The sequence below is a fragment of the Cornus florida genome, unplaced genomic scaffold (genome assembly GCF_030987335.1).
Source record: "Cornus florida cultivar Cherokee Brave unplaced genomic scaffold, ASM3098733v1 CherokeeBrave_3.0.0_Hap2_Chr11, whole genome shotgun sequence".
NCBI classification, from domain to species: Eukaryota; Viridiplantae; Streptophyta; class Magnoliopsida; order Cornales; family Cornaceae; genus Cornus; species Cornus florida.
This window is the reverse complement of record NW_026775581.1, coordinates 48,730,462-48,757,353: the sequence shown is the minus strand read 5'-3', so window position 1 is coordinate 48,757,353 and position 26,892 is coordinate 48,730,462. Positions and strand designations below refer to the sequence as shown.

General features: G+C 34.6%; 2 protein-coding genes across 2 annotated transcripts; both read left to right on the top strand.

Annotated features, from left to right (window-relative positions):
* Positions 1-6,458: 6,458 nt before the first annotated feature.
* LOC132285060 (large ribosomal subunit protein eL34-like) lies at positions 6,459-10,075 on the top strand. The gene is made up of 4 exons (XM_059787222.1): positions 6,459-6,616; positions 6,897-6,976; positions 9,480-9,589; positions 9,763-10,075. The coding sequence occupies exons 1-4, from the start codon at positions 6,538-6,540 to the stop codon at positions 9,854-9,856; spliced, it is 363 nt and encodes a 120-aa protein (XP_059643205.1). The 5' UTR covers positions 6,459-6,537; the 3' UTR covers positions 9,857-10,075.
* Positions 10,076-16,909: 6,834 nt separating this feature from the next.
* Positions 16,910-26,056, top strand: LOC132282668 (uncharacterized). Its single transcript, XM_059784413.1, has 4 exons — positions 16,910-17,195; positions 23,013-23,663; positions 24,842-24,940; positions 25,475-26,056. Exons 1-4 carry the CDS (start codon positions 17,046-17,048, stop codon positions 25,721-25,723), a joined length of 1,149 nt encoding a protein of 382 aa, XP_059640396.1. The 5' UTR covers positions 16,910-17,045; the 3' UTR covers positions 25,724-26,056.
* Positions 26,057-26,892: the final 836 nt, after the last annotated feature.

Genomic DNA, 26,892 nt, shown 5'->3' with positions numbered 1-26,892 from the left:
TGTTGAATGAGTGTTGCATCCTTAAAGTAAATGTGTTCACGAATGTAATACCGATTTTGCATGGACATTGTGTCTTCAATTTAGGATATTGTTTTTCGGATTTAAATTGCACAAAATCTTTAATTTCACTAGATCATGAAATTAAGAGTTTTGAATTAAAAATAACCTTATTCAAAGTACTTTTAAAGTCAGTAATTTTATTCACTCTACTATGTTAAAAACCCATCCTAGGTAAAACTTAGTATTATAATAATTTTATAGATCCAAATAATTACCATAATTAAGCCATTAGCTTAATACTAATCCTATATTAATTAGAAATAGAGGAAATATTTTTGTTTTAGGAAACATAAAAAGTATATTGTTTTAGTTCATGCCCACCATATAATTTATGGAAATGTTAAACGCGTCATGCAACAACTCATGCATCAATATTAGGCCTTTCTCTAGTTTCATGCATCGAATCATCTATATCATCTTCAGGGCTTCTTACTCCAAATGTGTCATGCAACATCTCATGCATGCCATCCTGTTCGTCTATGTCCTCATTCTCTACCGTTTGATTAGTAACACCATAAGATTCTCTCCCCATGAAGCACCCAATGTGTGTAAATTTTAAGAAACCCGTCAACAATAATATCATCTAATGCATCTTGACGGCACTTCCACAAGCAATTACAAAACGTAACACATGGGCACAATATCATCTTGACTATGCCTACATCATCAAATACAACATCCAAAAAGATTCTAACTCCTCTTAGGTGTTCTCTGCTCACTCTATTTTTCAAGCACAAAAAAAGTTTAACTATTAAAGAAATAACCTAGCTAATTTCAATAGGACATCGTTAATTTTGTCAATGAGGCCAAAACTTGGTTTCATCATTATCCTGATAATCAAGCTAATAAATTGAATTGAAGAGAATGGTGAACAATTGGCTGTTTAAAACTATTAAAGAAATGACCTAGCTACCAAAAAAAACTATAAAGAAAATGGGATATTAAGATGCCAAGAGACCAACTCATCTGTAGTGTCATTAGCAAACAAAACAATAAACAACTCTTTGAGTAAAAACTATACCATGTGTCATACTGATCATAGAAATTTATAATGGATTGTATATAATTTTCAGTAAATAAAATGGATTATAGGACCTGAGTATCTAACCAACCACTACATGGAAGGCTTGTCTCTCCTCCCCTGGACCTAATTAATAGTAATTAAACTCGTGACATCAACTCTTTATGACTAGAACAGTGAGTCAAGAACAAGAATAAACATGTGAACCTTGACAGCAGATCACTATAAACAAATTAAATGGAAGTTAGTTAAAGAGACCATGAGGGAATACTACTAAAAGAGTCTTCAGCAATTATTGCGAGTATGAGGCTTCCCGAGTGGAAAAACAACATTTGATGTTAGTAATTTTTCTAGTATTAGATTAACAACTGATTTTGAGGTCATAGTGAAAATTTATGATGTTAACCACCTTAACTCCTATTACTTTTGTAAATAAGCACTAATTGAAGAAAGGAACCACAAAGCAAGACTAAGTGCAACAAGGTGATGACTGAAGAGAAACGTTAAAAGACAGCCATAACGCCAGCGATGAAACAAAATTGTCCAATTTGCAATGCTAAAAACCAGTAAAGACAAGGATCAAAACGCAAGTCAACTTATACCTTTTGCATTTTCCACTTTGCTGCTAAGGTAATCGTTCTTGTGTACTGTGGATTTGTTTAGATCTGGTCTACATCGCTTAAAGCCTCGCCCAGATCATTTCCTGCCAAATGCTGTCTCAAATCAAAGATTTCAAATTAAAAAACCGGATTTGATATTTTAGAAAAACAATCATATACTCTCAATTTCAGAGTCGGAAAAAAAAAAAAAAAAAAAAAAAATGGAAACAATCAAGCACTTGTATTTTCTTCCATCACTTCCTAAAAAGAATATCATTCAGTCTTTTTGGCAAATTTTTTAGTGAATTTCTGGTTTAAAAAAAATGATCAGTGAAAAGTCATATCGTTGCGCTAGGAATACGACATATTTAAGAAAATAAATAAAACAATGAGTGAATAGGACAGTCTAATTCATGGGTCAAATTCAAACTAGTGGAATGTTACTAGTCAAGGGAGGGTTCGTTAATCTAGATGTCTGAAAACCCAAGTTAATTGCAGAACAAGGAAGGGTAGTATTAGCATGGTAACCACAGTTCACGTGCCTAAGTTTGAAATCAGACAATTAAGCCTCAAGTTCTTTAATAGAAAGCAACAATACGACAATGCAGTAGAATTCTTGTATATTCTAGTTAAACACGTTATAGATCTAGTCTTCAAGTATTCAAAACCTCCACCGCTCCACACTTGACTGCCACCATAATTTCACACCCCGAACCAACCAATGGCAACACCAGTTTATAACAACTCAGGCCCTCAACCTTATACCATGAATAACCACAACACCTTTGCTTTGGCTAAGCACAAATTATAGCTTCTTAGTTCATGAATGATTCACAAATTTTTCGTACTGTGGGGGAAAAAAACAGTATAATTAGAGATTCACAATAACCTACACATTTGAATACATGAGTAACTATGAAAAGGTAAGACGATAAATATTGAACTCAATTAACAACTAAAGCATAAATAGATTTAAACAAGCAGGGAAGCACTAAATCAGAAAACCAATTTCGTCACAACATCAACATGCTATCTATTTCCTCATGCAAACAAATAGTGTTTTTTTATCAACAATATATACAGATAAAAGAATAAAAAGGGAAATTCAACTGCAAGCAAAATAAAAATACCATGTTAATCAAATCTGGCAAAGAATAAATGAAAAAATAATATGAAACAAATAAAGAAAAACGAAATGCAAGGTAGATTTTGCTAACTGGATTTCAGAGACCCAAGGAGTAGGCGCTGATCATCTTTGTCAAACAAGTTGACCCAACATGCTTAAGCTTTTAGGGTAATTGCCTCGCACATTGCACAACCAAAGCTACACCAGAGAGAGGCCACAGATGACAACTACTACATAGAAACTGCAATCTATGAAAATATCACGTATTGTTTGGTGCAACACCAAACCCATCTCCAAGACATTCACTGCTCCAGCCCAATTATGCCCATTTTCTTGAGGAAACTGACTTTCGTCGTGGAAGTCCTAAAGGATTCATCACTCCGACTATACTATAGGTGAAGAGAAGAGGGGAATTCACTGGACAGAAACAGAAATCATAACGATTAAAATCACAGAAATAGGCGATTATAACAAGGTACCTTCGTCCTTGCTCACTCGCTGGTAGAACTGAACAACAGTGACTGGTCGTTGGCCTTCGTCACTCCCCTCTGGTCGCTGCTCGCTGATCGCTACTCGCTGTTCATTGTCTTCTTCGTCGCACGAAAGTCGTCATATGGCTAGGGCGCTGTTTTACAGAGAGGCGGAGAGAGAGGGCTGCTGCACTGAACGAATGGTTATGATATTAGGGCTTGCAATTAGGTCATTGTAGGAAAGGGTATTTTAGGCAACACATAAAATAGGAAGAAGGGTATTTTAGGCAACAGAAATATGAAACGGTATTTTTTCATGTGCCACCTCAACTTTTGGGTCAAACTCATTTTAGAGAAATATGGGACTTTGACTTAGCCTAGTAGTAAATATGGAACCCTAACCCCATTTATATGTAATAATCCCATTAAAAAAAATAAATGCGACACAAGTAGTGTCCCTAAACTCTTGACACTAACATTGAAAGGCTGATTAGTTATGATGTATTGTTGTGATATTAAATGTCATATTCAATTTGGATTTGATAAATAGACGTGATTAAATTTCAATATTTGAATTAGTGCTAAATTATATAATATCTTACAAGATTACTGAATTATTTTGATAAAATATATATAAAAAATAAATAACTTAATTTAATTAATGATTTAATTTAATCAAATCTTAACCTGATTCAAAATTGATCCATTTATAATGGAATTTCTTAATTAATATTTCTATTCTAAACTAGTACTGCATTTGAGATTGGATCGAAATCCAATCCATTGATGGTGTTCCTAATAGAATGTTTAGTGTCATAATTGAGCAATATAAAAGTGTCTTAGCGTAAAAGTAGGTTAAATGTCTATTGAAGATCTGACCATCTTGGCCTTTTTAAACCATGATAAAATAATAATAATAAATAAATAAATAAATAAAAAATCCCATGATAAAAGAAATAAAGATAAAACTGCCCAAAATAAATTCCTTAAATTAATAAATAAAAACTAATGAAAAAATATTAATTTAAAATCATAAATTGATATGCATACACTTGATAAGAATTAAACACTTTTACTTAAAAGTTTTTCACTGCTTGGGGTTTGGTTTGGAACTCTAAATATAAAGAAAAATTGTCTTACACTTTATAAGAATTAAGGCTCCATTTGTTTGGACGTAAAATATTTTTCAAAAAATATTTTTTTATTTCCTGGTGTTTGATTGTTATAAAATATTTACGAAGAAAAAAAATATTAAAATTTAACAAAAATAATTTATTCATCAATTTTCGACAAATTATTTTACATGTCCCTCCCGATGGATTCAACCTCAACCTCGACGCATACCTTTACCAAACACGGACAAAATAAAAATAAAAGAATATTTTACCTGAAAAAAAAAAATATTTTACGCTAAAACAAACGTAGCCTAAACGTTTCGAGTAAAGGTTTTTCACTATTTAGAGTCTAGTTTCAAACAGTAAATATGAAGAAAGAAATAGGACAAATTTATATTGCTAAAAGAAAAGAAATCTAATGTGCCATGTAATTAAATAGTGAAGGATATGAAGCTAAATATGAATTTTTATTTTCTTTACATGACTAAATTTATTATTTCAAACATCATTTTTAGATTACTAGCAATTGAAGATCCGGGACAAGCGGAATTGAGACCCATTAAACATTTCAGGTTAAATTGTTCTGAAAAGTTTTGTTATGCCCAGGCCCAATCTACCTTGGCGCTACAAGCCTAATTCAAAGCGGACTTCAACAGTTGAAATTAGGCCCTAATTAGAGACGAATTTGGTCCAATTTCTGGTAACGTTGAATCTGGCCCAACTACAAGCCAATTTTCAAAATAATAATAATAATTAATTAAATTTTAAGGGGATAACTGTGGCTTCAACCTATGGTTCATGCTTTGCCTTTGCAAGGACTTAAGACATTTTGCCTTTAAAAGCACTTAAACCTTCACCTTTTTACTTTTGCAGGTGAGAAAGTGCCCCTAAACTACTGTTATTGATGGTCCTATAATGTTTATTCGATCTTAGAAAATCCCACAAAATATCACAATATTAGCGGTCACATAATTCGATTTTAGAAAATCCCATAAAATATTACATAATTCAATCTTATATATTGATGTCTACTTTTGGAACAACTTTTTAACACAAGGAAAATGATAAGGGTGCCAAAGGTGATATTTATTTTATTTTAATAGTATAGTTTTGTATTTGTTTATGTTATTGGTAATGTCCACCAAAAAGAAGATAAAAAGGTTAACTTTATAATGAATTTGATGGACTCAAGAAGGAACATAGCAACGATGGTGGAGTCTTTACTTATTCTACCGTAGGTTTCAACTCCAAGGAGAAATGAGGAATCAAGAAAAATATTGTTTCTACCTGAAGAATCAAGAATTTTAAATTGAATATGGATTAACAATTATAAATATTGTTGTTATAATTGCGTGGTTTGATTAATTTTATTTGTTTTAGAATTCTAAGTTGAATAAAAATTAATAATTATAATTGTTGTTATTATAATTATTATATTTAAAAAAAAAAAAAAAAAAAAGCCAAACACTTTTATACTAATTGATATATAGATATAGATAATTTATAACAAGCTAGAGAAAGAGTACGTGTATTGTCGAATTTTTAATTGCAAATTTTTTGTTTAAAATAAAAAAATCATCAAGATCCGTTTGGTATGCGCTTTGTTTTTGGCTAAAACAAAAATAGTATTTTTGTTATAAGAGTGCTTTGAAAAAAAAATCAAAGGCACGTTTGAGAATGATATTTTGTTATAGAAATGTCGAAAATGAAATATACACAGTTATGGTTCTGGGTTATGAATAGTTATCAAAACAAGAAAAAAATATCTTTTTGATATTTTGGTTTTAGACCACTATCCACAAAGTCTTTAGTACTGTCTAAATTAAAATAAGGTCGAACCGAACATATTTTTATTGTCAAAAACGACACTATAACAATCTAAAATAAAAAAATAACATAAACAAAACACTTGCCAAAAGCTTAAAAATGTTCACAAAAATGCTCCAGACGGTCCGACGGAACCCGGAATCGCGTTCATAAAAATGTGTAAATCTCAACCGTCGAAGAGAACACGTGACAGCCGTCAGATCTTGGGCATTGGGTAGTCTGTAGGGTTTTAATTCGCTCGTCCAGACCAAACAAAACCCTTCGTTTCAGCCTCAATCTAGAGAGAGAAAAAGAGAGAGAAGCTTCAAGTCTCCCGAAGATGGTGCAGCGCTTAACCTACCGCAAGCGCCATAGCTATGCCACCAAATCCAACCAGCACAGGGTCGTCAAAACACCTGGTACACACACAAACACACACACATATATATTAACATCGTTATGTATGATCTGTTTACCTTATTGTTCCATTGACCTACAAATCTGATTACACATCTTCCTTTTGATGTTAGATTAGATCTGGGTTCAGAGTGATTTATTCTTGCATTTACTTGTCATCATTCAAATAAACCCTACTGATTTGTTCATCTATGTTCATCTTTTCTTACTTGTATGGTAATATGTAAACAAGTATGTTCTATAAGTGGTGTTACTTATTTGTTGGCACCTATTGATATATAGGTGGAAAGCTGGTGTACCAGAGCACCAAGAAGAGAGCAAGGGGGCCGAAGTGTCCTGTTACTGGAAAGAGAATCCAAGGGGTATGTGTTTTCACTTTCTTATCATGATTGTACATTTGGTCTAAGCTTGTTATCTCATGTCATATGATTCATTCGAGTGTAAATTAGAAATCCTATTAAATGATGCACTGCACATGTTTTTCCTCAGTTAGTCTGTGTAACTATATTTTACATTGAGTTTCTTAGATTTTTTGATAACTGACATGAAGTTATGTTGCATCAAATGGGTATTGTTTGGGCATTAGTAGATGATTTAGTGCTGGGCTTGATCGAAGAATGAGTGATGTTTTCACTTTCTTATCATGATTGTACATTTGGTCTAAGCTTGTTATCTCATGTCATATGATTCATTCGAGTGTAAATTAGAAATCCTATTAAATGATGCAATGCACATGTTTTTCCTCAGTTAGTCTGTGTAACTATATTTTACATTGAGTTTCTTAGATTTTTTGATAACTGACATGAAGTTATGTTGCATCAAATGGGTATTGTTTGGGCATTAGTAGATGATTTAGTGCTGGGCTTGATCGAAGAATGAGTGATGGATTATTGTTAATCACAAGTTTGCAATATTTTAATGGGATGCATACATGTTCTCTATTAGTGTCCTATCTTGCTTTACATTGATTTTGTATCTTTTTTTGGTGTTTTATTTTTCTAGTCTTCAAATTGTAGGATGGAAGGGCATTGTTGTTTCTTTTGGTGTAATACAGTAGAGTCAGCATATGTACTTTAGGGGCACTTTGGTTCAATTTAACAGAAAACAGAATAGCAGAAATGGCTTTCAAAGAACTACAAAAGACAATTCTCTAAATTCAGGCTTTTAACTCAGTTTTCAGAAAACAATTAGTCGAAGGAATTTTTTCAAACTGTTTTGTTTTCCAGTCTTTGGAAAAAGAAAACTGAACAAGCAGACCCATATTCACTTTGAAAGATAGACGGTAAATATCTGCATTGTTATGTAGAAAACTTCTTGTAAATTTGGACTGTACCCTTTTCAATAGTTTGGCAAGTTGGCATTGTGCGTCTCCAATGTAGTCATGGTGCAAAGTCTCCATCTAACATATATTTGTAAGCCCTTAGGCCCCTTACCTTTGAGAGATCACTTGTGTTTTCTCTTTCTACTCCTTGATGTTAGCCATAATAGATTCCTGGTATATGCCTTCTCTTCTCTTCTCTTCTCTTACTTTTGTTTGTTTCAGTTTCCTTTAAGATCTTTCTACTTCCTGTAAATTTTTGTTATGTTGTAAGGCTTTGTTTATTTATACATGACTTGAAAATGTTGGAGGAACCTGGAGATGCACCTCTTGTTACGATGTGAGAAAAGGTGTTCTGTCGAGTTCATTGGTATACTCTCTATATCAGTTTTTCATGTGATTGTTTTTTAATTTTAAGTTGATTGAAAAGAAGTTAACACGGCCAGTTTCTTGCAGTAACTCTAAAATATAATACCAAGCTTTTTGAAGCATTCATAGCCTTGTTTTTTTTTATGATCCATTGTGCAAAGCTTTGTATTAATGTAATTCGAAAAAAAATAAAGGTTGAAACAAATGCATTGTCTATGATGCAAGCAGCTTTACACATTGCACATATGCTTTTCCAATAATTGCTGAAATTGCATTTGTGATGTTAATTGCCCAGTTTAGCAGTTATTTCATGAAAAAAAATTGAGGGTTTGGAGGAGTTTATTATTACTTTTCTCTGATAAACATTTGGAGCAGGTTATTTAAGATTTTGATCTTATAAGACTGACACCTTGTAATACTGTTATTAAACATATGTTAAATTTAGGAGACACAATATGCTTTGGGGAATGTTGCTGTTGTTTTGAGGATGTTGTTAAGAGAATATAAATTTACTTACGGAATCATGTTTTTGAAACATTATTACTCTTGTTGTTGTTGTTGTTGTACTTTATTAAATGAAATGGCCCAAATGGGTTATAGAAGATACCAAAAGGTAGAGACAACAGTATGCTGTTCTTTACCATATAGAAATTGATCAAAATGTAAATGTGGGCTTATAAATTGAATGAATATGATATTTTCTCCGCTACAAAATACTAATTTATGCTTTTGGATCCAGCGATTTATCTTTCCTATTATTTTTTGTCCAAAAATTGTGCTTCTGTGGTGATAAGTGGACCCAAGTAGTTGGGAAAAGGCTTTGCTTCTTGTTGTTATTGTTGTACTCTGTTGGTTCCATTTCTTGGTGAGATTTGTTAATCTTGAGACCTATTGTCTTGGATATTTTATTTTGTAATATTGAAAAGCTGTTGGTATACAGATTTTAAATTTACTATGATGTTACCTGTTTCATTGAGAGTGTTCCTCATGATCATTTCTATTCTGGTTCGGTCATTAATTTTAATCTTGTTTAGAATTGTGTTGGTCTCCTGACTGCTGCATGAAGTAATGAATTTGGTGTTGCAAGTTTTGAAGTTGTAAAAATATCCTTGTTTTGAACACTTGTATCCTTGTATCTCTCTCTGAAGTGATTATCCAATTGTTTGCTTTACCTGCAGATTCCTCACTTGAGGCCTGCTGAATACAAGAGGTCTAGATTGCCTAGGAACAGGAGGACCGTGAACCGTGCTTACGGTGGTGTATTATCTGGTGGTGCTGTCCGTGAGAGGTTTGTTCTTTTGACATACTCCTGTTCATCCAAATAAATAAATGGATTAGAAGTTTTTTTCACCATATTTTTCTACATATTAGTACATAATGCAAAAGCCTTTTTTAAGAAGTTATTTATTTTTGTACAGTTCTATTCAAAGATTTGGGTGATTATATATCGGTGTCTTGTAGGATCATCCGTGCATTCTTGGTGGAGGAGCAAAAGATTGTGAAGAAGGTTCTAAAGATTCAGAAGACAAAAGAAAAGCAGGCAGGAAAGAGCTAAAGATGAGTTAATGTTGTCAAAAGAAATTTTGACTTTGATAGATGATTACAAGATGTGCACTATATTATTGTGAGGTGATTGTTTTTGAATTTAAATGAGCATTTATCTTGAGTTGATTTTGATTTCTCATTTCAGCAAATTTCATGCTGGGATTTTGGCAATCATATTTGTTGAATGATCTGCAATATGATGTATGGCGATATTTTTTGCTTTTGGTCCTGCCTGGTATTTCTAGTTCCATGTTTTTTTTATGAGAATTTGGATAGAGACAGACAATCTTGCTTGGGATGGGAGTTTGGTAGGATTACCATTGGTCCATGTGACAATTACTGAATGGCCAACACGCACCACATACACATGTATATTATGTGCGTATGGGGCAATTGTTTGGTTCATAAAACTGTGTTAGTGATGTGAGACTAGGTTGTCATTTTGTTCTAGTCTAGATGGATTGTTTTCCTTGTACAAGACTTGAGGTCTTATTCTTCAAGTCCAGGACATTGTAATGCTCCTAGGAATGTTCTCTCATTTGACTTCTGGTCAATTATTCTCTGCATGGTACTCATCATCCTTGTCCTGCTCTTCACAGGGGACTGGAAACACTGTGATTTGCTATGCTAGGCTAGATGTTATGGGCGTAAGTAGCAAGTTTTTCAAATATTCCAAATACTTTGCATGTAAATTAGCCCCAATTCATACCCTTCCATGTATATTTTGCGCTTAAGATCTTAAAAGATCTATTTTTTGCAATCAAGGGTTCAAGATTGGTTATAAATAGTGTAATTAACAGGGGGTTCATCATTCTTTTGCTTAGTGTTGTGAGTTCCAACATCCAGCCAACATAGGAATTCCAACTCCAGCTATTCCGGCCATCAGTCGACTCAAGCTCTGAGATGCTTTACTAGTCAAATTGTTCCTTTAAAGTTTTTAATATTTGCTTGATGAGATCTCTTTTTGTTCTGGTATTATTCAAAGTATTGAGACAAATTGAGAAATATATATAGCTCCTAGTTACATTTTCCATCTAGCTTTTAGAACACGTTAGGCTAGTACTTCTTTTAAGGTTTGGTTTTAAAGAGACATAAGAATGCTTTGATTGGCACCATCATATTGTGCTATAGGCCTTTAGGAGAAGAAAGGTAGAGTGGGCTTCTTGTTGCTTGCTAGGATGAGAAATTTTTACATGGTCCCAGCCAATCACAACTTGACACGCTAGCAAATATGTTGTGGCTTTATTCAGGGTTTTGCTTGTGATTGGCCAGGACCATGTAATAATTTCTCTGCTTGGATTGGCATGGCTGTCCCCCTTTGCTGGTTAACGCTTTAAATATGTTATTGATGTCTTGCCACTTGTTTTGAAGTGGATGCATTGTGAGTTTTGTCGATTGGAAGCTTGCACTGTCAACTTGGGAGGATCTTGAGGCCTTGGCTGGCCTCTTTGATGGTTAAAGCTTCCATGAGAAAACTACTACGCAAGCCTTTCTTTTCAACAATCTGTGCAAGTTTGTCAATAACATGAACCATTGTTGTTAACTTCTCAACTGAGGTAAATGTTGCAACTGCTGAGGAAGAAGGGGGGTTATTAGAGTCATTTAAGGATATCCTGAAAGACAGCCTTTGGCACAACCATTTGTTTGAGTGTGTTAGGGACAGGCAAATGAAGACCTTGCCTATTACTGCAAAGTTTTTTGGGAAAAGGTGTTTTTTAATGTTTGTGAATCACTTTCCCTTGGCTCAAAGAGGCAAGGACAATGGATGATGTATGAAGCTTTGCATAATTTGGTGTATGTCAGTTGTCATAGCATACTCAATTGTAAGTGAAACAATTGTCATATTCTTGCTATATGTCTCAGTAGAGGTAAAACCTTCTTGTGGCTCATTGTTGCCCAAGCAATTATATAACCTTGTTAGAACCCATTGCTTTTGATGGATAGAAGTTAGAGGCAGACATATCTCGCTGTTGTTGGTAGGGCTGCTGTTGTTGAATCGAGGTTGCTCGTTTGTGGGTTCGAAAAGCTGAGCTTGGGCTCAACTTGTTTATTGTTTAATAAATAAACGAGCCTATGTTCGTGAACCCATACAGTATATGTGTGTGAACAGACTGTGTGTGTGAACAGACTGTGTGTGTGAACTTTTCATGTTCACGAGCCTAGATGAATTGAGCCCTATATGTTACGGGAATGGGCCTTTAGATAAACAAAGGATAAAAGAAATTTGGACCAATTCTGTTTTAAGTCCACTATCTGATCGTTGGCCTGGGCCAATTCAACCCAACCGCATTACTCTTACAAATGTTGGGAGTTTATAGTTAAGTGTTTTATTGTGTCAGGCAATTATTTACTCAAAACTTTGGTGGTAATATGTTAGTGCCACGAGGCATGTGAGTACAACCTTTTAAGTCTATGTAGTTAAAAAGTTCATGAAGAACATGGTTAGAAATTCGCATTCTCAATCACATACGTAACAAGTTGTGTTTTTAAAAAAAAAAAAAATTTCAATACATTTTAAAAACTAAATGTTCAGGGCCACTCTAGAGATTTTTTTTTTGATAATTACTTTGTGCAGGATGGGAATAGTGTCAGAATTCTTATCTTATGCTCCGTTCGATAGAAAGGAAGAAAATTGAATGGAAGGGAGAGAAGAAAGGAAGGATAAGATGTCCCTAGGGAAGTGATTACGATCTTCTCTCGTTTTGTTCAGTTAGATGAAAAAGAAGAGAATAAGCTGACAATTTACTTTGTTTGTTAAGACGAAAGGGAAAGAAAATTTTAAATTCTTTTTCCCATTATACATTCACTATTTTTACTACTCATTTGAACCTTTATTATGCATTCCATTAATTTCAAATTTGTTGTTTGTCTTATATATATATATATATAGTAGAATCATATTTCATTATTAAAAAAAGAAAAGAAAAAATAACCACTATCTACATGCCTGGAACACAGAGAGGGATTCAATCACAGGGATTCAAATATCTAATCCTATGATCCTACCTACCGCATGCGCATTGCTGTGCATTTAACCTCAAAAGCTCATTTAGTTCTCTCTTTACACACGCGCGCGTATTTATGTATGGGTTGATAAATGTGAATCTATTTGGGTTTCTCAAAAAGCCTGGCAGATAAATTGAACTTGATTTGGAGACTTTTAACGATTCTTTATTAGGGTTTTGCTTGAGATGAGATTGTAGAGTTTATTAATATTTGTGAAGGATAATTTTGTAATTTAACTTTTTTATAATAGTTTTACTTGTTTTCTACTGTGTCTTCTGCCTAAATTTGAGCGAATGAAAATTTATAAAGAAGGAGGGATGAGTCATTTCTCCTATTTTCTTTTCTCTCGTGTCTCATTCCTACCCAATGACAGAACTTTGTTCCTTCTATTTTTCCTCCACTTATCTTCTTTCCTTCTTACCAAACTAAGCATTAATCGCATATTTATGATTATAAGAGCACATAAATGCAGACTGAATGTTTGGATCAAAGTTAATTCGATTAGTAAACGAGCTATGTCCAAACAAGTCATGACTGGATTTATTAGCCTCTTTCACAAACAATTGTTGTAAACATCCGCGTGACTAAACTCTTTTATCAAGAATTGTTTGGAACTAAAATTAATTTTTTGCTTATCAATATTGATCTAAAGCTCGAGAACGAGTTTTTAATTGGCTAGACAACCTAGCGAGCTCACTTTTATTAGAACAACAGAATTACAGTTTGGCTCGACTTGGGAGTGGCAATTAGTATTGTCTTCATGTGAACATGTTGTGTCATGAATGGTTTGGTTTTTTTACAGGGTAAAGTGTATTAAACTCCTCTGAACTACTGGGGTATGTGCAAGAAATTCCCCTGAATTATAAAAATTACAAAAAATCCCCCTGAACTATTGGGGTATGTGCAAGAAATTTCCCTGAACTATAAAAGTTGCAAAAAACCCCCCTGAACTATTGGGGTATGTGCAAGAAACCCCCCTGAACTATATATTTTTTTGCAGTTTATCCCATCCGCGCGAATTGATTGACTGAAAGAGAAGATGAAGCCGAGGAATTTGTTGCTGGGATCGGTGGGTCTCCTGTCATAGCTCCATCATAGCCATTGCACCACCCGCCAGATCCATCAGCTATATATATCGCACTTCTCTGCACCGTTGCGTCAGCCCATCACCGTCACCGCCTTGCCCGCCGTTCAGCTCACCTTGCTCGCCGGTCCATTCCATCGTCCATTCCAAGCTCGCTGGCTCATTCCGCCATCTCCATAACCAAGCACACCGCCGTTCGTGTTTCGAGCACACAGCCGTCCACAGTTCACCGCCGAGCCCCCTTGAGCTCACCGCCGCCTCCACAGTTCATGGCCGAGTCAACCGAGCTCTCATCACAGCCAAGTCCTCCGCGCACAAGCCGCCATCATCCGAGACCGAGCCATTCCGCCGACCTCGGATTTCTTTGGTCTTTTCTCTCTCTTTCTAGCTCTCTGTTTTGGGTTGTGTTGGGTGAAAAATATTTTTTGACAGAAAAAAAATGTAAGAAGTGTATAAGTTAAAACGATGCAGTGTTTTATAAGGGTAAACTGGTCTTTCAAAATTTTAGGTGCCGGAAGTTGATGTCATGGGGGTAAATTGCAAGAAAATTATAGTTCAGGGGGGTAAATTGCAACAAAATCATAGTTCAAGAGGGTTTTTTGTAGTTTAGGGGGATTTCTTGCAAATGACCAATAGTTCAAGGGGATAAATTGCAATAAAATCATAGTTCATGAAAATTTTTTGTAGTTCAGGAGAATTTCTTGCAAATGATTAATAATTCAAAGGGATTTAATGCACTTTACCCTTTTTTTATATAAGTTGATACTATGACATGATTATTATCCCCTCATGAACACCATATAAGTAACACTAAATAAATTAGTTAAAATGTTTAATAAATTGATCAAGATTTGATGTGACTTAACAAAATACGTTTAATTCATTTGATTAGCGTAACAATTCGGTTGGAGACAAAATTACGGCCTGAGTTTGACCTGTGAGATTCAAATTGACTTTGTAAAAGTTTAATTACCATTTTACCCTTATGATTTAAATCTTCTAAGTGGCTATGTCAGTCATCCTAGGGATTATATGATACGAAATTAATTCATTTCGTCCTACGTCCATTTCTAGAGTCCTCAAGCTTTCAAAACAAATGCATCATGCATTTACTTTACATTCACGCCTAACAATCACTAACCTATACTACCATGACCATGACCATGACCTTGACCATCATATCATCATCATAATAATCCATGAGTCCACATGAGTTTTGAGTACTTCAGCAATATGAATAAATAATCTTTGAATAAGCACAATCAACTAAATTATTAAATTCTCGATCAAGATTTTGTGGTCCAATAGTATTTTCTCTATTTATCAAAATATATAGTGATGATTCAACTCTCTAAAATAGCAAAGTGGGTGTGAGTTTTTTACCAAAAAAAAAAAAAAATTCATATTAAAATTATCCAAATGTTCTTATTGAAACTTTAAAATTAGGGAAATGATAGGTTTTTCGACTTCAATTGTCGACTCATCTTCTGAATACAACGTGGTTGGATCACGTTGGAACTCTCAAAACAAAATCCCGTAAACATCTCTTTCTTTTCAACTCATTTCCAACCACGTTGTATTCGGAGAATGAGTCGGCAATTGAAGTCGGAAGACCTATCACTTCTCTTAAAATTAACATCACTTATCTCATATTGAGTTAGTGAGTTATGCCACTCTTAACTCTGACTCATTTGCAAGTCTAAATTTTAATGCAAAAATAAAAATAAAAGAAAGTTACAAAAAACATGTTATGGCAAAAAAGAGTGATTTTTTATTTTACTTATTTTTTTAACAAGGTTATCGAGGTTCGAATTCCTAACCTCCTTTTAGGAAGTAGGGGTCTAATAAAGTTAAGCCACAGGCTTGTTGATAAAAATAAAATTAAAAACTAAAAAAATAATAATTAAATAACAGAAAAACGGGGTTGAAATTTCCATGTCACGTAGCATGTGTGACAATTCGTGTTCACGGATCATACCATATTATGTCGACTTATGAGTATTCTGCTAAATAGTTCAACACTCATTTAATAATCATCAGAAACACTCTATACGAACACGATACGTTTATTAAACGAGTTACATAGACAACATATTTAATTTGTTTAATTTAAATGAGTCATGTGATCTATTTATTAATATAAGTATAAAAAATAAAAATACAAACAAAGAAATGGAGACAATAGAATACAAAATTCATGAAAATATGAATAATTTAGACAATACAAGCACAAAAAAGTCCAAATATGATAGCCATATTGAATTGGTATGAAAATAATAAAAATGTCCGAATTAATTGGGGTAAAATAGGTTACGAGTTATTATTTAGGGAAAAGAAAAAAGGTTACGAGTTAATTGCGTTGATTTGACATAATTAATTAAACAGGTCTCATTAGGTCAATCGGATTGAGTTAAAAAATATAAGCACACAATTATGACACGAACACAATTAAGGTTAACCAAAACCTCTGAAATTATCCGGTGAGTAACAGGTGGACGCTTGCCCATTTATCCAAAATCTTAAGTTATTGGGTAGTACTGCATACTAAACCATTTATACTTATTTCACTTTCTATCCAGATTTAACGTAGGACAAGTCTTCCCCATCCGAACTCGCAACGCCTTCATTACGGTGGGGCCACCTTGCCTACCCAAGTGGTAGGCCCGGACGCTTGGCATGGCGCCAGATCAAGGATTGAGTCTATCTTTGATACCAAATGTAATGGGTGACGCTTGTCTATTTACCAAAAAATTAAAGTTATTAGGTAGTGCTACATACCTACCTATTTATACCAATTTTACTTTTTCATCAGGATTCGGTGTGGGACAAATCTCCCCCGTGACACTTAGTTACTATAAAGTCCAATTCCTCTGGTAAGTGCGCCAGTGTTTGAGTCCCCCTCCTAGTTTGTTGAATTTTTTATTTTTTATTTTTAAAAAAAGAAATAAATGAAACCTATTCCTGAGGTAGGGAGGGCTCACTACTATCGTACAGTCCCGATTCATTCTCCAAGAAACTGCAACGATAATCGAGCAACGCTACGGGGTATCACTCTGTATAAGATTTCTTCGAAGCCGATACGCCGAAGACGAGTAGAGGGAGAGAGACAATGGAGTCGCCGGGACAGTGGTTGGAAAAGGAGTTGATTGAACTCTGCAAAAAGTTAGAGACGGGTCTGGATTTGGACAGCGAAGTCATATCAGGCCTCGTCTCTTACTGTGAGCTTGCTCCTCCCCTAGACGCCAAAGAATACCTGGATGTAATCTCTCTCTATACACATATATATACACGCATATATTCTTTTTGCCCTTTTAAATTTCAATGATTATATGCTTGTATCATTACAATTTTCGTCTTCTGATATTGTGTGAAATTTTGGGTTCAACTTTGTGAACATCGTCATATGAAAACAAAAAATCTCTGTGAACATTGATCAAATCAGTTGCTTTCTAATTCTTCATTTCATGGTTATAGCAACTCCTGGAAATCTAATAGTTTTCATAAAAGTGAGGTATTGGATGCCCCTACTGTCACATGCAATTGAACCCTATTCTTTTTATTTTTATTTTTTTTTGTTTTGAAAAACGTAGGAATTCTGTATGTGTATGTATAGATGTATATATAAATATATATATATATATATATATATAGAGAGAGAGAGAGAGAGAGAGTAGCTTTACATAGGTTTTTTTTTTATTTTTTTATTTTTTTTATTTAGATTTATTGATTTTAGACCAATATGATATAGTAGTTTATTTAATTCATCTGTAGATGATTTCAAGTTTGCGGTATGCAGTTGATATTCTTGCAAATTCATGGAGGATGGTGGTGTATCATACCTTATTTATGTAAAAAAGAAGAAGAAACATAGAATGGAGTGAACCCATTGTCTGTAGTTTATGTGTTGTATGATAATACTTTACATGTATCAAAACTTGACCAGTGCTGTTGTAGTAAAAACTCTATCAGTTTGTATAACATTGAATAGACGCATATAAAAGGTTGAATTATAAGATTATGGCAAATATATTAGAACATGAAAAGATGCATAGGGTAGGCTATGGCCTATGTGCAAAGGTTGTACCATTGCACCACAATACTTCTCTCTCTCTCTCTCTATATATATATATATATGTTATGGATATTCTGTTTTAGTGGGTTAACTGGGTTTAAGTGTATGGGACCTTATTTAACTATGATAGAAAATTTGTTTCCAGTAGTGGTATTTACAACCTTTTACCTTCTTTTCTTAATTTATTGTACCTATGGTGAGGTTTAGTGTCAGGACCTGCCCCACAGTGTGTTTACACAGTCTTGGTATAGAGGTAGGAGGCATTCCCCCTTATAAGCGCTAGCAACTTCTCCCACTAGGCGATGTGGGACGTCACAATTAGCATGAACCTTAGTAATATATGTATGAAGAACATATAATTGGTGAAGAGAGAATATATAAGCCTTACTTCATTTATTTTTTGATAAGTAACATATTAGCCTTACTTTGTTTTACACATTTTACAACTTATTCAATGATGTAAGCAATTAATTCAAGTAATAGATAAATAATGTAAGCTATCCCATGTAGAATGCAAAATGAGAGAGAAGACCATTTTGACTAATTAGAATTTAGCAAGGTTAGAAGGTAGAAATAGTGAGGTTGTATTGAGTTATCGAGTATATAATTAATCCGGTGAGAAGAAATTACAAAGGAAATAATGTTTTTGGAATTAATTACTATTGCGAGTAAAGTGGAATAATGCTCTGTCTGATACGATGATGGAAAAAAGATGGACGAAAAGGTAGGAGGAATGGAGAAGGTGCCGTAGGGAAAGCAAGTTGATCCTTCCTTTTGTTTAGTTGTGCCAGAAGGAAACAGTGGTTACTTGTTTTTACTATCAACCTATATATGTTAAAATATGTATGAAGAGTGAAAACTTATAGACGGAGTAATACATATTGGACTCCTTTCTTCCCATCCTCCTTTCCATCCCGAGGCTTTATCTATTCCTTCGTCTCATTTTGTTCTACTAAATGATGGTAACTCTATTAATCCCTCCCTTTTCCCTTTTCTCCTTTTCCTTCCTCCCAATCTTCCAACCAGATTTTAAGTAATTGTAATAGACAAGGGAATAATTGTTATTAAGTAAATGAAAAAGATAGCTCAAGCATGTGGTGTTACCAATAGCATTTCTTACCAGCGAGGTAAATGACATTTTTTCATGTAAAGTGGATTTGGTAAGTAATTAGAATTGTAATTGAGGTAAATAAATTACGGTTGTTTATTCTACTCAGTTGTTAATATCTTAGGTAAAAGCCCATATTACAAGGATACTTGAGAAATCCATGGAAATCAGATTATTCAGGATTCAGGAACATTTTATGTGATTTGGTAGCCTATGGAGCCTGGCAATAGAAAACAACCACTTTTCACATATCTTTCTTCAAAAGAAGCTTCCTAAAGCTCTGGAAGGTGCTGTAAGGTTAGCGAAGAATCAAAAAAGCTAGCGCTTGAGTGAATAGCCGACCCCATGCAACTTTCTCAGTATATTATAATAATAGCAATAGTGCTAATGCTAATGATGTTCCTTGGCAAGCAAAGCCTAAGGGTTCACAGGTTGTGGGCCTGCCCCTGGTGTACCTTGTCTAAAGTGAAGGCATTAGGCCTTCTTCGCAACTAACAAAGAGAACTAGCATTTTTTCTTGCCTTCTCTTTCTGGAAGGGACCCTGCCATATATCTGATACCAATCATTGCATTTTCTCAGCTATGGATGATTGATTTGGGCAGTTCCCTTTCTACCATTATTCTTCCTGGGTTGGGCAACCTTATATAAATTGGGGTGACATAATATGCTTAGCGGTCCTTTCTTTGTGGTTGGTTCAAAGTGGAGCTGGGGATTTTTTTTTTCCCTCAAATTGTTAGATCTTTTTTTTAAAGGGTTGTAATGCATGAATGCATTTAAATACTATTTATTATAGTAATATATATTAACGTTAGTTTGTCGGAAGTAATGCAATTTTTTCCTTTTGTGGACAAGGCTACAAGCACTAAAATGTTAGAAAGTTTGTATTAAAAAAAAAGTAGTTCAAATGAAAAGGAGGAGGAGGTGATGGTGATTGTGTGGATTGTTGTGAAAAAGATCAAATAATGGTAAAAAGGGAGGAAAAAAAATGGAAGCATATGTTACAAAAAATGGAAAAAAAAGGAATAGTTTGATAATGTTTGGGCAAAATTTGGAAGGGGTAAAAAAGAAGTGGGAACCGGAAATCTAAAATATATGTAGATTGTTTTATGGCCATGCTTTGGCTTTTAATTGATTAAATGCTCTTCATTTACTAAGATGATGTCAGTTAGTGAATGTGGCTGGGGCTTAAACTGACTGTAATCATGAGATTGAGTTTATTTTGTTGAAAAAGAAGTTGACAATATTAATGCAAGTTTTGGAGGACAAAAAGGAACTGAGGAGAACTATAGTTGAATATGGAAACTCTCACTCACTAGAGACATCTTTACACCACTTAAAAAGTTAAATATCCTACACTTCTACAATTTTTTATTTATACAAATATACTTCCTCATTTCTTCATTTGCTTCTACATAAGATAATATTCAATACCAATCAATACCAATGAAGGGACCTTCACCTCTTCCAATCCAATAGTTCCATTTTCCTTATTGTTCATCAAGAGTATTTGACAATTTTGACTGCTTTGGACTTTCTATTTCCTTTTGGGCTGAGAGCATGCGGAACTATAGAAGCGACGGGTGCAGTGCAGGTTCTATTTCCTACCTATGTTCATGTTTGTCAATGTATCTTATGTTTCACATTGCGTGTTGCGATTTAGTTAGAATATCAAATGAAACCTGATTTGACAACTATTTCTACGTAGCTAATTTTCAAAGAGTAAAGGTTCACCATTAGTGTTGGCCTAATATTTTTTGCTATTTTAGGTGTTATTCCATTTTTGGCGGCACCATGTTCTTTTGCTTTGAAAAACAGTAACCACATCTTTAGAATTGTGAGAACAGTAACCACATCTTTCTTATTCTGTAATCATACATTCTGAAAATGAAATTGTTTTGTTCTTTTTTGAGTATCTACCCGGAGCTGTAACTTTCTACGTTTCTGCATAGATATTGTAGGTGTGCATTGTATTATTGTATGTGTGAGTAAATTGGCTGAAATTCATACAAGCGATAATGAATTTAAGAGATTTGGTACACTAAATAGATAGGTCGTGAATTTTTTGGTTTTGCACATCTTTTGTGTTACACATATGAGAGGGAGTGAGAGTGAGGGAGATCAGGATGGAAGTGAAATGAGTGGGTGGCAGAGGCAAAGCCTGGGTGGGGATGTAAGAAGACATTAGAAAATGTCTATTCCCCCTCTCCACATCTTGGTGGGAGCATATCCATCTTCTTAATTCTCATAGCCCCATCTGAACTTTGCCCCCATCACTTGCTTTAGTTTCTCTGTCTGTCTGTCTGTCTCTCTCTCTCTCTCACACACACACACTGCAAAAAGATGTGCAAACCCACAAGTGTCACAATCCACCTATTTAGCAACTATGAAGAAAGAACTAAAAGGCGGAGCCAAGAGTCCAAGACAGACACAAAAGGTGAAACCATTTTATCTATTAAAAATAATGGATTCAATTGCTTTTATTCCTTCAGTCTTCACTAGCACTAAAAACTAATTCCTCCTTTTGTTGCACGATTAATTGGAATCATCTGGTTTCCCTTTCATCAGTCTTGTTTCCCTCTGGTTTGGTGGTTTTTTCAGGACTATATAATTTGAAAAGTCTTAAGCATCTGTTTTCCTACAGTCAGACTTGTTGGATTAGTATAACCACATCTAGGATTCCTTTGTGGCTTTGTTGGAATGAATGTGTGTCTGCCAATGCAGAAAATGGCATGGTGACCTATTAGTAGCTATCAACAATAGTAGAATTTAACACTAAAGACGAACTGATCAATCCTTTGGTAGGGCTAGCCATGTGTCAAGCCTGGGAAGTTTAGGTTGAGAGTATCATGCTAGTCAACATCATGCAATCTAGATCTAGTCTACCAATTCATTTAATTTGAAAGAAATAATGTACTACCTAAGTTATATTAAGATAATATAAAAATTGTAAAAATATATTTTAACCCCTGCATTATAGCAAATACTGATATACCTAAGCACATTTTAGAATTAATAAGAATATACTCGAGATTGAAAACCAATCCAAAGTTATTCTATTGGGATGTGTTATGTTTTGGTTTGACATATATAATAATGGAGGTGCTGGAAGTAAAGTTTGTAAAATGATTCTCTCTCATCTTCAAGTATCATGTGTGTGGAACAGCTGGTTCCAAGTTGTATCATTACTGATTTTTATGGGCCCATTAGTAACATTATCACTACAGATGCTTAAACCATACCATGCCTTAGTATTGGACCTTTCAAATCTATGTAGAAACCAATTGTAAATTTCTGAAATACCTTACCAAAAAATAAAGAACAGTAATCATCTAAAACCAATTAAAAAGCTGCAAGCTTTTCTTTGTTATCTTATTTCCATGTTGTGACTTGTATATGAAATTAAAGGAACCTTGAATTCTAAATGTCAAATACATGTCTATAGAGGATCTAGTTCTGGAGTTGTCTTAATTATACAATTTAAAGGTGCAAATTTACTTTGAACATTGGTTACATTTGTAGAATTTTAAGCATTGATTTCGGTATTAATGTATTAAATATTGTTGACTCGCTAGGGGAAATAATTCATGGAAATTTTAGGAAGTTGGAAATCATAATTTACTTATTATTATGATATTATTCTCCAGGAACTAAGAGACCAAATTGGTTATTTGAGTTGACCGGTTCCTTTGATTCAGATTAAAAAGTGGGATGTTTGAAATTATAAGAGTTGCATCCGTACAGTTAATGGTTTTAAATATATGGCTACAGTTGGATTGAATATGCCTTTTTCTTTGCACACTTCAATCAGACTGTTGTTTCTGTAACATTCATATGAAGTTTTGCATCTTTTGATCTTATAAATGTATGTGTGTGTGTGTGTTTGTGTATTTTGCAGAATATCATTGGCCAGGAAGCCGGGAAAAGCGTGATTGAGGAATATCTAAAGCGGAGAGGTCATTCAGATATCTACAACAGCACCTCAGATGCTCCAACTTCCAAATTACATGCATATGTCAAGCCACCCTCCAATGAGGGTTCGGTCAGCGGAACCAAGAAACCATTTAAAGCACCAAAAGAGGTTACAGCTTCCAGTAATCAGGAAAATCGAAACCCAACTGCGGCCATGGAACCAAGAAACACACAAAAAGGTAACCAAGGTAGTTCTAAAAAGAAAAAAGCTGGGAAAGTTGTTTCACTTGCAGAGGCAGCACAAGGTTCAATTATATTCCAGCAGGGGAAACCATGTTCATGCCAAGCCCGACGACACAGGCTGGTGAGTAATTGCTTATCTTGTGGGAAGATAGTATGCGAGCAGGAAGGAGAGGGGCCTTGCAGTTTTTGCAGTGCCCTTGTGCTGAGGGAAGGAAGCACGTATGCTGGGCTTAGTGAAGGAGGTGTGGTTCCCCTATCAGAGGCTGAGGCAGCAGCTGAAGCTTACACAAAGAGGCTTGTTGAATATGACAGGAATGCTGCAGCACGTACAACAGTTATAGATGACCAGAGTGACTACTATGAGATTGAGAGCAACAGCTGGCTGTCAATGGAGGTATATAATCAATGGCAATCTGTATAGTTGTAATTGTTAGGATGAGAACTTTGTGTTGTCAAATCAGAATTTGAAGATATGTCAAGGGGCAAAAAAGCAAAATAACTTCTTAAATGACTAACTCACCAATTAGAATTCATAATCATGCATTCTTATCGTTACTCTTTAGGGAACAATGTCTACATGTTTTGATTTATGAAAAAGATTTTTTGATGCATGAAATTATTTTTAGATTAAATATATTTAAATAGGAATTTTGACAAAAACGCTAAGTCTCCATCGATGTGTCGATCATTTGCAAAATATGTTCATCGGAGTCTAGAATGCTTCGGTCGAAGCCCTGGTGCCAGGCCCCAGGCCTGTGAGTGAAAAGTTTTTATAAACTTCTCTAAATCAAAATTCCAAGAGGTTTAGGTTTACTTTTTTCGATTACAACTAAGAAACCCTAATTCTTTGGACTCAAATACACATACATAGATAAAGATATCTCTACAGACGTTATTGAGAAAGCATATAGCGAGATCATATATTTTAGAGAGCATACTTTTCTTTTCATCATCTAGCATTTTGCATTAGATAATGACCTATTGTTCAGAGTGTTGATCGTCAACTTGTGAGGTTCAAATTGTCGTCAAAGCCAAATCACACAAACAAGCAACAACTGGACATAAACTAGTCATTGGAGATCAAAAGTCTGTGGATAAGCTGATAAAGTGAGGAGCAAGTCTGTCAATGGATCGGCTGGAAGATTTGGAGTTGATCTTGCATAAGTCTGAGTCAGAGGGGACTAAGGGATTCTTAAGTTAGAGTTTACTAACTTAGTCTGTAATCTCTTTCTCATATTTGTTCATTTTAATTTGCCTGGATTAGGTCCGTAATCTTTTTCTGTTGGGGTTTTTTCACGTAAAAATCGTATGCTTACTTGCGATTATTTGGTTTATTTATTTTTGCTGTCTATATTTAATTGATTCATATTACTGTGTTCTAAGTATAATGTGATAATTTAAAATTCATTTATTGTTAGTTAAAATTGGAATCTATTCATCCCCATCTAGATCTATTTTGGGCCTTGCGCCAACTCTGTATTAGAGTCTCGGGTAATGGTCCTATATTTCTCTCAGTAATCACTTAGTATGTTGCACACTATGTAATATGTGACCTTGTTCTTCCACTTTCAGGAAAAGGAACTTCTAAGAAAGAAAAGAGAAGAGATTGAAGAGGCTGAACAAGCCAAACGAAATAAAGTGATTATGACCTTTGACTTGGTTGGGCGCAAGGTTGTATTCTTTGCCAGACTTACTACTGTCCTTTTTGTGATAGCTTGTTGGTTTTCTTCGTTTATGAATTCTTTTCTAACTGCAATAAAAAGTGGATATGGGTACAGAATCTACAGATATGGCTCTCTCAAGGTTATTTATTACTAAATTTATTTTCAATTATTTACTGAAAAATCTCCTCTACCATCCCCAACATTTGTATAACCATATTGACTAGTGAAATTTTGTTATATTTAGTAATTTCTTTGTTTTTTCACTTGACCCCTGTTCATTCTAACAAGTTATATCTTTCGAAAAAGTCATTTTGCAATGTTAGTTTAGTTTTACAGTGTATAAGGCCATCGTAATCACATAACAAATAGAAAGTTATTTTATTTTATTTTGGGTGGTTCGACTGGAGAACTTGGGAACTTAATCACAATGCTAATAAATCTCCCTTTGTGTTTCACTTACAACAGTTCCCCGCACCTTCACAATTGCTCTGCTACTTGGAATACTCTACTGAAGTAATTTCTTTCCCTTCATGTTTTGCAGGTTCTTATGAATGAAGATGATGTTTTGGAATCAGAAATGGAGAACAGAATTCTACGACCACCTGATGAAAGAGAAGTAAACAGAATTAAACCAAACCCAAACCTTAAAATACAGCCAATATTTTTGGACCCAAGCCCCAGCAGAAAGCCTGTAAAGGGAAATAATTCGAACAAAGGCCTATCTAACGGCTTGTGCTTGGAGATCAGTGGGAGAGTGCAGCATAATACCAGTCCATTAAACGTTCTATGATGGACAACCAACTGGAGGAAACTGTGTTAAATTGGAGTCTTCGGCATGTGCTATCTGGAAATTAGGGTTTGCTGGTGGAATATAATACCGAATTTTCTCTAGATTTCATTGAGATTTGTCTAGCTTACTAATTGTTTGGTGCTCTTTCTTGGCATGACTCGTTTGATCAGCAAAACACTGCAGACTAAAAAAGATTTTCTTTTGGGCCCCTGCAGTTGCAGTATTAATTGAAGATGTGATTATTGATAGTTCCAGATTAAGAGTGGTTTTGTAGTAGTTGGCCTGTGATGCACATATAATCAGTTATAATGTTGATTTCAATTGGACGGAAAATGGTATTTCTTGTTCCACCTTCTTCCAACTGTTGTGGCATTCACATTTTTTGCATTTTTATGTCCATCTTTGGGCACATAGATTATGTTTGCTTGTGTATATCTGAAATTTTAGGGATTCTAATTTTGTAGAATTGCAATTTAAAGTTAGAATGAATCCATGATTCATGATGGTACAAATTTAAATTCATTTTACATAAGTATATATAGCATTAAACATATAAAAGTTATAAACTATTCTTATATTTCGGTTCTTCGGATTAGTAGAACTTTTGCCCAACTCCCACTCAAAGTAAATTTGGGCTCTAAAGTTTAAACCCAGCCCTGTCAACATGGTCTCAAGTAGGTACTTTGTCCACTCTCGCATAATTTTTGGGTGGGTATTGGGTTAGACCCACCCAAGTCCCAACCCTACCGACAAATGGTCGATAATGGCGACTTAAAACAGTTTACTTCATGCAGGTGAGACGCTGGGGGCACAAGGAGAATGGGGTGGTCCTTGAAATCATTCCAGATTTTACATGGAACAAGAAAAGAAGTGGCAGGAATAATGTAAGGCAAAGGTTAGATGGGGCATTGTGTAGTTTGGTATAGAACTGATGGATTAAAGCTTGAATAAATGAAATTAGGAATTGATTAAGCAGTTGTGTCATCAAGATGATTTGGAGCTTATCTTGAAAATTCTTTGAGCTCTAAACATGGGGAAGATAAGTTGGTGTGGAGTTGTACCAAGAATGGGTAATTCTTAGTGAAGACAGCCTATCAACATAATGACCAACTCAAGTGCAGAGAGGAATGCACCAGAAGTATCAAGAGTTTTGTGGCCTAGCGGTATCT

Excerpts from the sequence above, each read along its gene's own strand:
- LOC132285060 (XM_059787222.1), top strand. The coding sequence starts at position 6,538 with ATGGTGCAGCGCTTAACCTACCGCAAGCGCCATAGCTATGCCACCAAA. Across the intron at positions 6,977-9,479 it reads CTGGAAAGAGAATCCAAGGG|ATTCCTCACTTGAGGCCTGC; the intron begins GTATGTGTTTTC and ends CTTTACCTGCAG. Across the intron at positions 9,590-9,762 it reads GGTGGTGCTGTCCGTGAGAG|GATCATCCGTGCATTCTTGG; the intron begins GTTTGTTCTTTT and ends GGTGTCTTGTAG.
- LOC132282668 (XM_059784413.1), top strand. The coding sequence starts at position 17,046 with ATGGAGTCGCCGGGACAGTGGTTGGAAAAGGAGTTGATTGAACTCTGC. Across the intron at positions 17,196-23,012 it reads ACGCCAAAGAATACCTGGAT|AATATCATTGGCCAGGAAGC; the intron begins GTAATCTCTCTC and ends TGTATTTTGCAG. Across the intron at positions 23,664-24,841 it reads ACAGCTGGCTGTCAATGGAG|GAAAAGGAACTTCTAAGAAA; the intron begins GTATATAATCAA and ends TTCCACTTTCAG.